The following is a 16,152-nucleotide window of genomic DNA, read 5'->3' as shown; positions in this document are numbered from 1 at the left end:
TAGGGCCTGGAGGTAGATCCTAGTGTCTTACACACTGTAACTAGGGCCTGGAGGTAGATCCTAGTGTCTTACACACTGTAACTAGGGCCTGGAGGTAGATCCTAGTGTCTTACACACTGTAACTAGGGCCTGGAGGTAGATCCTAGTGTCTTACACACTGTAACTAGGGCCTGGAGGTAGATCCTAGTGTCTTACACACCAAACACACTGTAACTAGGGCCTGGAGGTAGATCCTAGTGTCTTACACACCAAACACACTGTAACTAGGGCCTGGAGGTAGATCCTAGTGTCTTACACACTGTAACTAGGGCCTGGAGGTAGATCCTAGTGTCTTACACACTGTAACTAGGGCCTGGAGGTAGATCCTAGTGTCTTACACACTGTAACTAGGGCCCGGAGGTAGATCCTAGTGTCTTACACACTGTAACTAGGGCCCGGAGGTAGATCCTAGTGTCTTACACACCAAACACACTGTAACTAGGGCCTGGAGGTAGATCCTAGTGTCTTACACACTGTAACTAGGGCCTGGAGGTAGATCCTAGTGTCTTACACACTGTAACTAGGGCCTGGAGGTAGATCCCAGTGTCTTACACACCAAACACACTGTAACTAGGGCCTGGGGGTAGATCCTAGTGTCTTACACACTGTAACTAGGGCCTGGAGGTAGATCCTAGTGTCTTACACACTGTAACTAGGGCCTGGGGGTAGATCCTAGTGTCTTACACACCAAACACACTGTAACTAGGGCCTGGGGGTAGATCCTAGTGTCTTACACACCAAACACACTGTAACTAGGGCCTGGAGGTAGATCCTAGTGTGTTACACACTGTAACTAGGGCCTGGAGGTAGATCCTAGTGTGTTACACACTGTAACTAGGGCCTGGAGGTAGATCCTAGTGTCTTACACACTGTAACTAGGGCCTGGAGGTGGGTCCTAGTGTCTTACACACTGTAACTAGGGCCTGGAGGTAGATCCTAGTGTCTTACACACTGTAACTAGGGCCTGGAGGTAGATCCTAGTGTCTTACACACTGTAACTAGGGCCTGGAGGTAGATCCTAGTGTCTTACACACTGTAACTAGGGCCTGGAGGTAGATCCTAGTGTCTACACACTGTAACTAGGGCCTGGAGGTAGATCCTAGTGTCTTACACACTGTAACTAGGGCCTGGAGGTAGATCCTAGTGTCTTACACACCAAACACACTGTAACTAGGGCCTGGAGGTAGATCCCAGTGTCTTACACACCAAACACACTGTAACTAGGGCCTGGAGGTAGGTCCTAGTGTCTTACACACTGTAACTAGGGCCTGGAGGTAGATCCTAGTGTCTTACACACCAAACACACTGTAACTAGGGCCTGGAGGTAGGTCCTAGTGTCTTACACACTGTAACTAGGGCCTGGAGGTAGATCCTAGTGTCTACACACTGTAACTAGGGCCTGGAGGTAGATCCTAGTGTCTTACACACTGTAACTAGGGCCTGGAGGTAGATCCTAGTGTCTTACACACCAAACACACTGTAACTAGGGCCTGGAGGTAGATCCCAGTGTCTTACACACCAAACACACTGTAACTAGGGCCTGGAGGTAGGTCCTAGTGTCTTACACACTGTAACTAGGGCCTGGAGGTAGATCCTAGTGTCTTACACACCAAACACACTGTAACTAGGGCCTGGAGGTAGGTCCTAGTGTCTTACACACTGTAACTAGGGCCTGGAGGTAGATCCTAGTGTCTTACACACTGTAACTAGGGCCTGGAGGTAGATCCTAGTGTCTTACACACCACACACACTGTAACTAGGGCCTGGAGGTAGATCCTAGTGTCTTACACACTGTAACTAGGGCCTGGAGGTAGATCCTAGTGTCTTACACACCAAACACACTGTAACTAGGGCCTGGAGGTAGATCCCAGTGTCTTACACACCAAACACACTGTAACTAGGGCCTGGAGGTAGGTCCTAGTGTCTTACACACTGTAACTAGGGCCTGGAGGTAGATCCTAGTGTCTTACACACCAAACACACTGTAACTAGGGCCTGGAGGTAGGTCCTAGTGTCTTACACACTGTAACTAGGGCCTGGAGGTAGATCCTAGTGTCTTACACACTGTAACTAGGGCCTGGAGGTAGATCCTAGTGTCTTACACACCAAACACACTGTAACTAGGGCCTGGAGGTAGATCCTAGTGTCTTACACACCAAACACACTGTAACTAGGGCCTGGGGGTAGATCCTAGTGTCTTACACACTGTAACTAGGGCCTGGGGGTAGATCCTAGTGTCTAGATCCTAGTGTGTTACACACTGTAACTAGGGCCTGGAGGTAGATCCTAGTGTCTTACACACTGTAACTAGGGCCTGGAGGTAGGTCCTAGTGTCTTACACACCAAACACACTGTAACTAGGGCCTGGGGGTAGATCCTAGTGTCTTACACACTGTAACTAGGGCCTGGGGGTAGATCCTAGTGTCTAGATCCTAGTGTGTCACACACTGTAACTAGGGCCTGGAGGTAGATCCTAGTGTCTTACACACTGTAACTAGGGCCTGGAGGTAGATCCTAGTGTGTTACACACTGTAACTAGGGCCTGGGGGTAGATCCTAGTGTCTTACACACTGTAACTAGGGCCTGGGGGTAGATCCTAGTGTCTTACACACTGTAACTAGGGCCTGGAGGTAGATCCTAGTGTCTAGATCCTAGTAACCGAAAGGTGGCTAGATTAAATCCCAGAGCTGACAAGGTAAAAAACAAATGTTCTGCCCCCCCGAACAAGGCAGTTAACCCACTGTTCCCCTGAACAAGGCAGTTAACCCACTGTTCCCCTGAACAAGGCAGTTAACCCACTGTTCCCCCGAACGAGGCAGTTAACCCACTGTTCCCCTGAACGAGGCAGTTAACCCACTGTTCCCCTGAACGAGGCAGTTAACCCACTGTTCCCCTGAACAAGGCAGTTAACCCACTGTTCCCCTGAACAAGGCAGTTAACCCACTGTTCCCCTGAACGAGGCAGTTAACCCACTGTTCCCCTGAACGAGGCAGTTAACCCACTGTTCCCCTGGACAAGGCAGTTAACCCACTGTTCCCCCGAACAAGGCAGTTAACCCACTGTTCCCCTGAACAAGGCAGTTAACCCACTGTTCCCCTGAACAAGGCAGTTAACCCACTGTTCCCCTGAACAAGGCAGTTAACCCACTGTTCCCCTGAACAAGGCAGTTAACCCACTGTTCCCCTGAACAAGGCAGTTAACCCACTGTTCCCCTGAACAAGGCAGTTAACCCACTGTTCCCCCCGAACAAGGCAGTTAACCCACTGTTCCCCTGAACGAGGCAGTTAACCCACTGTTCCCCTGAACGAGGCAGTTAACCCACTGTTCCCCCGAACGAGGCAGTTAACCCACTGTTCCCCCGAACGAGGCAGTTAACCCACTGTTCCCCCGAACGAGGCAGTTAACCCACTGTTCCCCTGAACGAGGCAGTTAACCCACTGTTCCCCCGAACGAGGCAGTTAACCCACTGTTCCCCTGAACGAGGCAGTTAACCCACTGTTCCCCTGAACGAGGCAGTTAACCCACTGTTCCCCTGAACGAGGCAGTTAACCCACTGTTCCCCCGAACGAGGCAGTTAACCCACTGTTCCCCCGAACGAGGCAGTTAACCCACTGTTCCCCCGGACGAGGCAGTTAACCCACTGTTCCCCCGGACGAGGCAGTTAACCCACTGTTCCCCCGAACGAGGCAGTTAACCCACTGTTCCCCTGAACGAGGCAGTTAACCCACTGTTCCCCTGAACGAGGCATTTAACCCACTGTTCCTCAGAACGAGGCAGTTAACCCACTGTTCCCAGGCCGTCATTGTAAATAAGAATGTATTCTTAACTTACTTTCCTAATTAAATCAAGGTCCAATAAAACACTTAAACTGATCTGGAACCAGGCTAATTGATGATGCATTGCATGTATGTACAGCCTCAATATGAATTTCCGTTCCACAAGATCGAACAATAAAGTTTTTAGAATTTGGAATCTTTGCGAGACACAGCAGAGATGTCAAAACAGATGAACGTGTATTACTGGAGATAATGTCTATTGACCAGATGATAATGTCTTTACTGGTAATGTCTTAGACAAGGCAGAGCAGCACCAGCTGGAGGGGAATGAGGTGGGATGTCTCCCTGTGGAGGCTGGAGGAGGAGGAGGAGGAGGACAGCCTGCTGCTGTTACCAATGCAGGAGGACTGGGAGAAAACATCGTCAATATGCTGCTCAACCTGGAGATTAAGGAGGTAGCTATCTACTGACCTAAACGCAGTGGTCTGTTGTGATGTCATTAGCTGGCTAATATACACAGTGGTCTGTTGTGATGTCATTAGCTGGCTAATATACACAGTGGTCTGTTGTGATGTCATTAGCTGGCTAATATACACAGTGGTCTGTTGTGATGTCATTAGCTGGCTAATATACACAGTGGTCTGTTGTGATGTCATTAGCTGGCTAATATACACAGTGGTCTGTTGTGATGTCATTAGCTGGCTAATATACACAGTGGTCTGTTGTGATGTCATTAGCTGGCTAATATACACAGTGGTCTGTTGTGATGTCATTAGCTGGCTAATATACACAGTGGTCTGTTGTGATGTCATTAGCTGGCTAATATACACAGTGGTCTGTTGTGATGTCATTAGCTGGCTAATATACACAGTGGTCTGTTGTGATGTCATTAGCTGGCTAATATACACAGTGGTCTGTTGTGATGTCATTAGCTGGCTAATATACACAGTGGTCTGTTGGGATGATTAGCTGGCTAATATACACAGTGGTCTGTTGTGATGTCATTAGCTGGCTAATATACACAGTGGTCTGTTGTGATGTCATTAGCTGGCTAATTACACAGTGGTCTGTTGTGATGTCATTAGCTGGCTAATATACACAGTGGTCTGTTGTGATGTCATTAGCTGGCTAATATACACAGTGGTCCATTGTGATGTCATTAGCTGGCTAATATACACAGTGGTCCGTTGTGAAATTCATTAGCTGGCTAATATACACAGTGGTCTGTTGTGATGTCATTAGCTGGCTAATATACACAGTGGTCTGTTGTGATGTCATTAGCTGGCTAATATACACAGTGGTCCGTTGTGATGTCATTAGCTGGCTAATATACACAGTGGTCTGTTGTGATGTCATTAGCTGGCTAATATACACAGTGGTCCGTTGTGATGTCATTAGCTGGCTAATATACACAGTGGTCAGTGGTCTGTTGGATGTCATTAGCTGGCTAATATACACAGTGGTCTGTTGGGATGTTATTAGCTGGCTAATATACACAGTGGTCTGTTGTGATGTCATTAGCTGGCTAATATACACAGTGTTGTGATGTCATTAGCTGGCTAATATACACAGTGGTCTGTTGTGATGTCATTAGCTGGCTAATATACACAGTGGTCTGTTGTGATGTCATTAGCTGGCTAATATACACAGTGGTCTGTTGTGATGTCATTAGCTGGCTAATATACACAGTGGTCTGTTGTGATGTCATTAGCTGGCTAATATACACAGTGGTCCGTTGTGATGTCATTAGCTGGCTAATATACACAGTGGTCTGTTGTGATGTCATTAGCTGGCTAATATACACAGTGTTGTGATGTCATTAGCTGGCTAATATACACAGTGGTCTGTTGTGATGTCATTAGCTGGCTAATATACACAGTGGTCTGTTGTGATGTCATTAGCTGGCTAATATACACAGTGGTCTGTTGTGATGTCATTAGCTGGCTAATATACACAGTGGTCCGTTGTGATGTCATTAGCTGGCTAATATACACAGTGGTCTGTTGTGATGTCATTAGCTGGCTAATATACACAGTGGTCTGTTGTGATGTCATTAGCTGGCTAATATACACAGTGGTCCGTATGCTGTGTCTTTTAGTACCTTTACTGAAGCACCAAGGGAAATAAAATGTCTCTTTGTACAGTTGGATGTTGATGCAGTTTAAACACGTCACAGTGTGTATATTTTCCATCATAATAATAATCACTCGTTGAAAACTAGACACTCCCAAATCCATCCAACGTTACTCCTGTTGCGTCTCAAATCTCCTTCGTTGTCTCTCTACCAAAATGTGGTCAGGTCGTTATTGCAACAGAGAACGTGTTGTTAAACGAGTAACCTGGTTAAGTAATGGCGGACTAAATGTGGTTGTATCTCTCTCCATCAGGTGGTTGTGAAGCTGAAGAAGTCCAGGTCAGATCAGAAGGAGAGTCCGTTCCTGGTTCTCCACGTAGCCCAGCTGGGCATCCACACCAATGTCAGGCAGTACGACATGGTGGCCACAACGTACATCAAGAAAATCTCTATGAAGTGCCTGGAGTTCTCAGGTCGGTGGCTGTAGCCTGTCGAGGTGTCATGTTGTATAGGCTAAACTTTAAAATGTTGAATGTGATCGTTCATATGACATGGTGGCCCACAACGTACATCAAGAAAATCTCTATGAAGTGCCTGGAGTTCTCAGGTCGGTGGCTGTAGCCTGTCGAGGTGTCATGTTGTATAGGCTAAACTTTAAAATGTTGAATGTGATCGTTCATATGACATGGTGGCCCACAACAAGAGACCCACTATGATGTACCTGGGGTTCTCAGGTCGGTGGCTTTAACCTCAAGCCCTGTTATGTTTAAATACTGAATACAATAGTTACCATGATTTAAACTGGTCTGGAATCCAGTAGTTACCATGACATTCTGGTTCGGAATACAGTAGTTACCATGATTTAAACTGGTCTGATATTCTGGTTAGGAATACAGTAGTTACCATGATATAAACTGGTCTGGAATACAGTAGTTACCATGACATTCTGGTCTGGAATACAGTAATTACCAAAATTTAAACTGGTCTGACATTCTGGTTAGGAATACAGTAGTTACCATGATTTAAACTGGTCTGGACATTCTGGTTAGGAATACAGTAGTTACCATGATTTAAACTGGTCTGACATTCTGGTTAGGAATACAGTAGTTACCATGATTTAAACTGGTCTGACATTCTGGTTAGGAATACAGTAGTTACCATGATTTAAACTGGTCTGGCATGCTGGTTAGGAATGAAATACATCCCAGTGTTGTAGTTGGTAAATCAGAAAGCCATTGATTTTCATTTGGTTGTTTTCTAGATTCCAATGGTGAACCACTGTGTCTGATCAGTTCCTCTGTGGAGTCAGGTGCTGACCTCCTCAAAGTGGAATACTTCAAGGTGGGACATACCTATTGATTTGGTTATACACTGAGTTACACCTTCCTAAACTGTCTTGCTCCCCCTTCCTCCCTCAGAACAGCCTCAATTTGTCGGGTCATGGACTCTACAAGGTGTTGAATAGCGTTCCATAGGGATGCTGGCCCCATGTTGACTCTGCAAGGTGTAGAAAGCGTCCCACAGGGATGCTGGCCATGTTGACTTCTACAAGGTGTCTAAGTAGTTACCAGGGATGCTGACCCGTGTTGACTCCAATGCTATATAGTCTATACCTCTAGCCCAGTCTATACCTCTAGCCCAGTCTATACCTCTAGTACAGCCCTCTAGCCCAGTCTATACCTCTAGTACAGCCCTCTAGCCCAGTCTATACCTCTAGACCAGTCTATACCTCTAGTACAGCCCTCTAGCCCAGTCTATACCTCTAGCCCAGTCTATACCTCTAGTATAGTAAATTCTATACCTCTAGCCCAGTCTATACCTCTAGTATAGTAAAATCTATACCTCTAGTACATGATTTAAACTGTCTATACCTCTAGCCCAGTCTATACCTCTGACAATCTATACCTCTAGTACAGTCTATACCTCTGACCAGTCTATACCTCTAGCCCAGTCTATACCTTACCAGACTATTTCTAGTATAGTAAAATCTATACCTCTAGTACAGTCTATACCTCTAGTACAGTCTATACCTCTAGCCCAGTCTATACCTCTAGTATAGTAAAATCTATACCTCTAGCCCAGTCTATACCTCTAGCCCAGTCTATACCTCTAGTATAGTAAAATCTATACCTCTAGCCCAGTCTATACCTCTAGTACAGCCCTCTGGTCTATACTTCAGTATAATACAGTCTATACCTCTAGTACAGTCTATACCTCTAGTACAGTCTATACCTCTAGCCCAGTCTATACTCTAGTATAGTAAAGTCTATACCTCTAGCCCAGTCCTGACCTTCTGGTTAGTAAAGTCTTACCATAGTACAGTCTATACTGGTTAGTACAGTATTGACCTCTGGTATTTAAACTGGTCTAGCACAGTCATACCTCTAGCCCAGTCTTGACCTACAGTAGTCTATACCTTAAACTGGTCTATACCTCTAGCCCAGTCTATACCTCTAGCCCAGTCTATACCTCTAGCCCAGTCTATACCTCTAGTATAGTAAAATCTATACCTCTAGCCCAGTCTATACCTCTAGTACAGCCCTCTAGCCCAGTCTATACCTCTTGCCCTGTCTATACCTCTAGTATAGTACAGTCTATACCTCTAGCCCAGTCTATACCTCTAGCCCAGTCTATACCTCTAGTACAGTCTATAGCTCTAGCCCAGTCTATACCTCTAGTATAGTAAAATCTATACCTCTAGCCCAGTCTATACCTCTAGTATAGTCAAATCTATACCTCTAGCCCAGTCTATACCTCTAGCCCAGTCTATACCTCTAGTACATCCCTCTAGCCCAGTCTATACCTCTAGCCCAGTCTATACCTCTAGCCCAGTCTATACCTCTAGCCCAGTCTATACCTATAGCCCTGTCTATACCTCTTGCCCTGTCTATACCTCTAGTATAGTAAAATCTATACCTCTAGCCCAGTCTATACCTCTAGCCCAGTCTATACCTCTAGTATAGTAAAATCTATACCTCTAGCCCAGTCTATACCTCTAGTACAGCCCTCTAGCCCAGTCTATACCTCTAGCCCAGTCTATACCTCTAGTATAATACAGTCTATACCTCTAGTACAGTCTATACCTCTAGTACAGTCTATACCTCTAGTACAGTCTATACCTCTAGCCCAGTCTATACCTCTAGTATAGTAAAGTCTATACCTCTAGCCCAGTCCTGACCTCTAGTATAGTAAAGTCTATACCTCTTGTACAGTCTATACCTCTAGTACAGTCTATACCTCTAGTACAGTCTTGACCTCTGGTATAGTCTATAAACTGGTCTATACCTCTAGCCCAGTCTATACCTCTAGCCCAGTCTATACCTCTAGCCAGTCTATACCTCTAGCCCAGTCTATACCTCTAGCCCAGTCTATACCTCTAGCCCAGTCTATACCTCTAGTATAATACAGTCTATACCTCTAGTACAGTCTATACCTCTAGCCCAGTCTATACCTCTAGTACAGCCCTCTAGCCCAGTCTATACCTCTAGCCCAGTCTATACCTCTAGTATAATACAGTCTATACCTCTAGTACAGTCTATACCTCTAGTACAGTCTATACCTCTAGTACAGTCTATACCTCTAGTATAGTAAAGTCTATACCTCTAGCCCAGTCCTGACCTCTAGTATAGTAAAGTCTATACCTCTTGTACAGTCTATACCTCTAGTACAGTCTATACCTCTAGTACAGTCTTGACCTCTGGTATAGTCTATACCTCTAGCACAGTCTATACCTCTAGCCCAGTCTATACCTCTAGCCCAGTCTATACCTCTAGCCCAGTCTATACCTCTAGCCCAGTCTATACCTCTAGCCCAGTCTATACCTCTAGCCCAGTCTATACCTCTAGCCCAGTCTATACCTCTAGTATAGTAAAATCTATACCTCTAGCCCAGTCTATACCTCTAGCCCAGTCTATACCTCTTGCCCAGTCTATACCTCTAGTATAGTACAGTCTATACCTCTAGCCCAGTCTATACCTCTAGCCCAGTCTATACCTCTAGTACAGTCTATACCTCTAGTACAGTCTATACCTCTAGTACAGTCTATACCTCTAGCCCAGTCTATACCTCTAGTATAGTAAAGTCTATACCTCTAGCCCAGTCCTGACCTCGTATAGTAAAGTCTATACCTCTAGTACAGTCTATACCTCTAGTACAGTCTTGACCTCTGGTATAGTCTATACCTCTAGCACAGTCTATACCTCTAGCCCAGTCTTGACCTCTAGTACAGTCTATACCTCTAGCACAGTCTATACCTCTAGCCCAGTCCTGACCTCTAGTATAGTAAAGTCTAAACCTCTAGTACAGTCTATACCTCTAGTACAGTCTATACCTCTAGCCCAGTCTTGACCTCTGGTATAGTCTATACCTCTAGTACAGTCTATACCTCTAGCCCAGTCCTGACCTCTAGTACAGCCCTCTAGCCCAGTCTATACCTCTAGCCCAGTCCTGACCTCTAGTATAGTACAGTCTATACCTCTAGTACAGTCTATACCTCTAGTGCAGTCTATACCTCTAGCCCAGTCCTGACCTGACCTTGTTATTGTTCTTAAAGCCTTGTATAACTTATTGTTATTGTTCTTAAAGCCTTGTATAACTGTTATTGTTATTGTTCTTAAAGCCTTGTATAACCGTTATTGTTATTGTTCTTAAAGCCTTGTATAACTGTTATTGTTATTGTTCTTAAAGCCTTGTATAACGTATTGTTATTGTTCTTAAAGCCTTGTATAACTTATTGTTATTGTTCTTAAAGCCTTGTATAACTTATTGTTATTGTTCTTAAAGCCTTGTATAACTTATTGTTATTGTTCTTAAAGCCTTGTATAACTTATTGTTATTGTTCTTAAAGCCTTGTATAACTTATTGTTATTGTTCTTACAGCCTTGTATACGTTATTGTTATTGTTCTTACAGCCTTGTATACGTTATTGTTATTGTTCTTAAAGCCTTGTATAACTTGTTATTGTTCTTAAAGCCTTGTATAACTTATTGTTATTGTTCTTACAGCCTTGTATAACTGTTATTGTTCTTACAGCCTTGTATAACTGTTATTGTTCTTAAAGCCTTGTATAACTGTTATTGTTCTTAAAGCCTTGTATATGTTATTGTTATTGTTCTTAAAGCCTTGTATATGTTATTGTTATTGTTCTTAAAGCCTTGTATAACCGTTATTGTTATTGTTCTTAAAGCCTTGTATAACTGTTATTGTTATTGTTCTTAAAGCCTTGTATAACTTATTGTTATTGTTCTTAAAGCCTTGTATAACTTATTGTTATTGTTCTTAAAGCCTTGTATAACTTATTGTTATTGTTCTTAAAGCCTTGTATAACTTATTGTTATTGTTCTTAAAGCCTTGTATAACTTATTGTTATTGTTCTTACAGCCTTGTATAACTGTTATTGTTCTTACAGCCTTGTATACGTTATTGTTATTGTTCTTAAAGCCTTGTATAACTTATTGTTATTGTTCTTAAAGCCTTGTATAACTTATTGTTATTGTTCTTAAAGCCTTGTATAACTTATTGTTATTGTTCTTACAGCCTTGTATAACTGTTATTGTTCTTAAAGCCTTGTATAACTGTTATTGTTCTTAAAGCCTTGTATAACTGTTATTGTTCTTAAAGCCTTGTATATGTTATTGTTATTGTTCTTAAAGCCTTGTATAACTTATTGTTATTGTTCTTAAAGCCTTGTATAACTGTTATTGTTCTTAAAGCCTTGTATAACTGTTATTGTTTTTAAAGCCTTGTATAACTTATTGTTATTGTTCTTACAGCCTTGTATAACTGTTATTGTTCTTACAGCCTTGTATAACTTATTGTTATTGTTCTTACAGCCTTGTATACATTATTGTTATTGTTCTTAAAGCCTTGTATAACTTATTGTTATTGTTCTTAAAGCCTTGTATAACTTATTGTTATTGTTCTTAAAGCCTTGTATAACTTATTGTTATTGTTCTTACAGCCTTGTATAACTTATTGTTATTGTTCTTACAGCCTTGTATAACTGTTATTGTTCTTACAGCCTTGTATAACTGTTATTGTTCTTACAGCCTTGTATAACTGTTATTGTTCTTAAAGCCTTGTATAACTTATTGTTATTGTTCTTAAAGCCTTGTATAACTTATTGTTATTGTTCTTAAAGCCTTGTATAACTTATTGTTATTGTTCTTAAAGCCTTTTATAACTTATTGTTATTGTTCTTACAGCCTTGTATAACTTATTGTTATTGTTCTTACAGCCTTGTATAACTTATTGTTATTGTTCTTACAGCCTTGTATACATTATTGTTATTGTTCTTAAAGCCTTGTATAACTTATTGTTATTGTTCTTAAAGCCTTGTATAACTTATTGTTATTGTTCTTACAGCCTTGTATAACTTATTGTTATTGTTCTTACAGCCTTGTATAACTGTTATTGTTCTTACAGCCTTGTATAACTGTTATTGTTCTTAAAGCCTTGTATAACTTATTGTTATTGTTCTTAAAGCCTTGTATAACTTATTGTTCTTAAAGCCTTGTATAACTGTTATTGTTCTTAAAGCCTTGTATAACTTATTGTTATTGTTCTTAAAGCCTTGTATAACTTATTGTTATTGTTCTTAAAGCCTTTTATAACTTATTGTTCTTACAGCCTTGTATAACTTATTGTTATTGTTCTTACAGCCTTGTATACATTATTGTTATTGTTCTTACAGCCTTGTATAACTGTTATTGTTCTTAAAGCCTTGTATAACTTATTGTTATTGTTCTTAAAGCCTTGTATAACTTATTGTTCTTAAAGCCTTGTATAACTGTTATTGTTCTTAAAGCCTTGTATAACTTATTGTTATTGTTCTTAAAGCCTTGTATAACTTATTGTTATTGTTCTTAAAGCCTTTTATAACTTATTGTTCTTACAGCCTTGTATAACTTATTGTTATTGTTCTTACAGCCTTGTATACATTATTGTTATTGTTCTTACAGCCTTGTATAACTTATTGTTATTGTTCTTAAAGCCTTGTATAACTTATTGTTATTGTTCTTAAAGCCTTGTATAACTGTTATTGTTCTTACAGCCTTGTATAACTGTTATTGTTCTTAAAGCCTTGTATAACTGTTATTGTTCTTAAAGCCTTGTATAACTTATTGTTATTGTTCTTAAAGCCTTGTATAACTTATTGTTATTGTTCTTAAAGCCTTGTATAACTTATTGTTATTGTTCTTAAAGCCTTGTATAACTGTTATTGTTCTTACAGCCTTGTATAACTGTTATTGTTCTTAAAGCCTTGTATAACTGTTATTGTTCTTAAAGCCTTGTATAACTTATTGTTATTGTTCTTAAAGCCTTGTATAACTTATTGTTATTGTTCTTAAAGCCTTGTATAACTTATTGTTATTGTTCTTAAAGCCTTGTATAACTGTTATTGTTCTTAAAGCCTTGTATAACAGGAAAAACACAGTCGATATGGGCTCTATGCAGCACTTGTTTCCCCCTACAGTCTGGAATAATTTTATCACTTTGGATATTAAAGCATTTGACGTCATTAAATACCACATCAAACACCTTTTATGGGCCTTTCCTAAAATAGGAAGTTCAGACAGGTCTTCGAAATGCAAAGAGACGCATTCCCAGAATCCCCATGGTCATTGTACTGTAGTTACATTTAATGATACAGTAGTGTAGCTGTTCAGAAACCCCCAGCCTTATGTCCTCTCTCTGTGGACATGTCCTCTGTTCAGAAACCCCCAGCCTTATGTCCTCTCTCTGTGGACATGTCCTCTGTTCAGAAACCCCCAGCCTTATGTCCTCTCTCTGTGGACATGTTCTCTGTTCAGAAACCCCCAGCCATATGTCCTCTCTCTGTGGATATGTCCTCTGTTCAGAAACCCCCAGCCTTATGTCCTCTCTCTGTGGACATGTCCTCTGTTCAGAAACCCCCAGCCATATGTCCTCTCTCTGTGGACATGTTCTCTGTTCAGAAACCCCCAGCCTTATGTCCTCTCTCTGTGGACATGTCCTCTGTTCAGAAACCCCCAGCCATATGTCCTCTCTCTGTGGACATGTTCTCTGTTCAGAAACCCCCAGCCTTATGTCCTCTCTCTGTGGACATGTCCTCTGTTCAGAAACCCCCAGCCTTATGTCCTCTCTCTGTGGACATGTTCTCTGTTCAGAAACCCCCAGCCATATGTCCTCTCTCTGTGGACATGTTCTCTGTTCAGAAACCCCCAGCCATATGTCCTCTCTCTGTGGATATGTCCTCTGTTCAGAAACCCCCAGCCATATGTCCTCTCTCTGTGGACATGTCCTCTGTTCAGAAACCCCCAGCCTTATGTCCTCTCTCTGTGGACATGTCCTCTGTTCAGAAACCCCCAGCCATATGTCCTCTCTCTCTGTGGACATGTCCTCTGTTCAGAAACCCCCAGCCATATGTCCTCTCTCTGTGGACATGTCCTCTGTTCAGAAACCTCCAGCCATATGTCCTCTCTCTGTGGATATGTCCTCTGTTCAGAAACCCCCAGCCTTATGTCCTCTCTCTGTGGACATGTCCTCTGTTCAGAAACCCCCAGCCATATGTCCTCTCTCTCTGTGGACATGTCCTCTGTTCAGAAACCCCCAGCCATATGTCCTCTCTCTCTGTGGACATGTTTTCTGTGCCAGGCAGCAGGCTCTGGTGTCAATACAACCCAGAGATGTCATCTTCAACCCCGTAACCTCAATCTCATTATAGAGATGCTGTACAAGACGGACATTACATTCTCACTGTTTGTCTCTGTCATTATCAACACCATAGACCAGGGCACTCTCCAGATCTGCCCTGTGTCCCAAATGGCACCTTATTCCCTATGCAGTGCACTGCTTTTAACCAGAGCCCTATGCTACAAGTAGTGCACTATATAGGAGTAGGGTTCCGTTTCAGACTAAAGCCCACTCCAGACCTGGTGGTGCCTGGCGTCAAGCCTGACAACATGACAGTCAGTGTGTTTCTCAGTGAGATGTGCGTGTTGATATAATCCTCCTAAATGAATGGTTGACAGAAGCCAGTGGTCCTCGTTAACAAAGCAGCATCTCTAAGGATCAGGAGTCGGTCTGGTCAAAGTCTACTTTTGTGTTATTTTGAGCATCTAAACGACTACTAATGTTTTGTGATAGTGATCGATTTTGTGTTTCCGTTACTCCTAAATGACTGCTTATTGATATGTGTTTACATTACCCCTAAATGACTGCTAATTGATTTGTTTCCATTACTCCTAAATGACTGCTAATTGATGTGTTTCCATTACTCCTAAATGACTGCTAATTGATGTGTTTCCATTACTACTAAATGTCTGCTAATTGATGTGTTTCCATTACTACTAAATGACTGCTAATTTATTTGTTTCCATTACTCCTAAATGACTGCTAATTGATTTGTGTTTCCATTACTCCTAAATGACTGCTAATTGATGTTTCCATTACTACTAAATGACTGCTAATTGATTTGTGTTTCCATTACTCCTAAATGACTGCTAATTGATGTGTTTCCATTACTACTAAATGACTGCTAATTGATTTGTGTTTCCATTACTCCTAAATGACTGCTAATTGATTTGTGATAGTGATCGATTTTGTGTTTTCGTTACTCCTAAATGACTGCTAATTGATTTGTGTTTACATTACCACTAAATGACTGCTAATTGATTTGTGTTTACATTACCACTAAATGACTGCTAATTGATTTGTGTTTACATTACCACTAAATGACTGCTAATTGATTTGTGTTTACATTACCTCTAAATGACTGCTAATTGATTTGTTTCCATTACTCCTAAATGACTGCTAATTGATGTGTTTCCATTACTCCTAAATGACTGCTAATTGATGTGTTTCCATTACTACTAAATGTCTGCTAATTGATGTGTTTCCATTACTACTAAATGACTGCTAATTTATTTGTTTCCATTACTCCTAAATGACTGCTAATTGATTTGTGTTTCCATTACTCCTAAATGACTGCTAATTGATGTTTCCATTACTACTAAATGACTGCTAATTGATTTGTGTTTCCATTACTCCTAAATGACTGCTAATTGATGTGTTTCCATTACTACTAAATGACTGCTAATTGATTTGTGTTTCCATTACTCCTAAATGACTGCTAATTGATTTGTGATAGTGATCGATTTTGTGTTTTCGTTACTCCTAAATGACTGCTAATTGATTTGTGTTTACATTACCACTAAATGACTGCTAATTGATTTGTGTTTACATTACCACTAAATGACTGCTAATTGATTTGTGTTTACATTA

The 16,152-nt window shown here is 41.6% G+C and overlaps 1 protein-coding gene across 1 annotated transcript in view; it reads left to right on the top strand.

The window, feature by feature from the left end:
* The window catches only part of LOC124020941 (vacuolar protein sorting-associated protein 13C-like), a 196,375-nt gene that overhangs the window by 33,901 nt on the left and 146,322 nt on the right, over positions 1-16,152 (top strand). The window contains 3 exon segments of the mRNA XM_046336255.1: positions 4,113-4,270; positions 6,203-6,362; positions 7,151-7,230. Coding sequence (XP_046192211.1) covers positions 4,113-4,270; positions 6,203-6,362; positions 7,151-7,230 — 398 coding nt within the window.

Source organism: Oncorhynchus gorbuscha, unplaced genomic scaffold (assembly GCF_021184085.1).
Source record: "Oncorhynchus gorbuscha isolate QuinsamMale2020 ecotype Even-year unplaced genomic scaffold, OgorEven_v1.0 Un_scaffold_1000, whole genome shotgun sequence".
Classification (NCBI taxonomy): Eukaryota; Metazoa; Chordata; class Actinopteri; order Salmoniformes; family Salmonidae; genus Oncorhynchus; species Oncorhynchus gorbuscha.
Note: the sequence above shows the minus strand (reverse complement) of the source record. Positions and strands in the feature narration are given on the sequence as shown.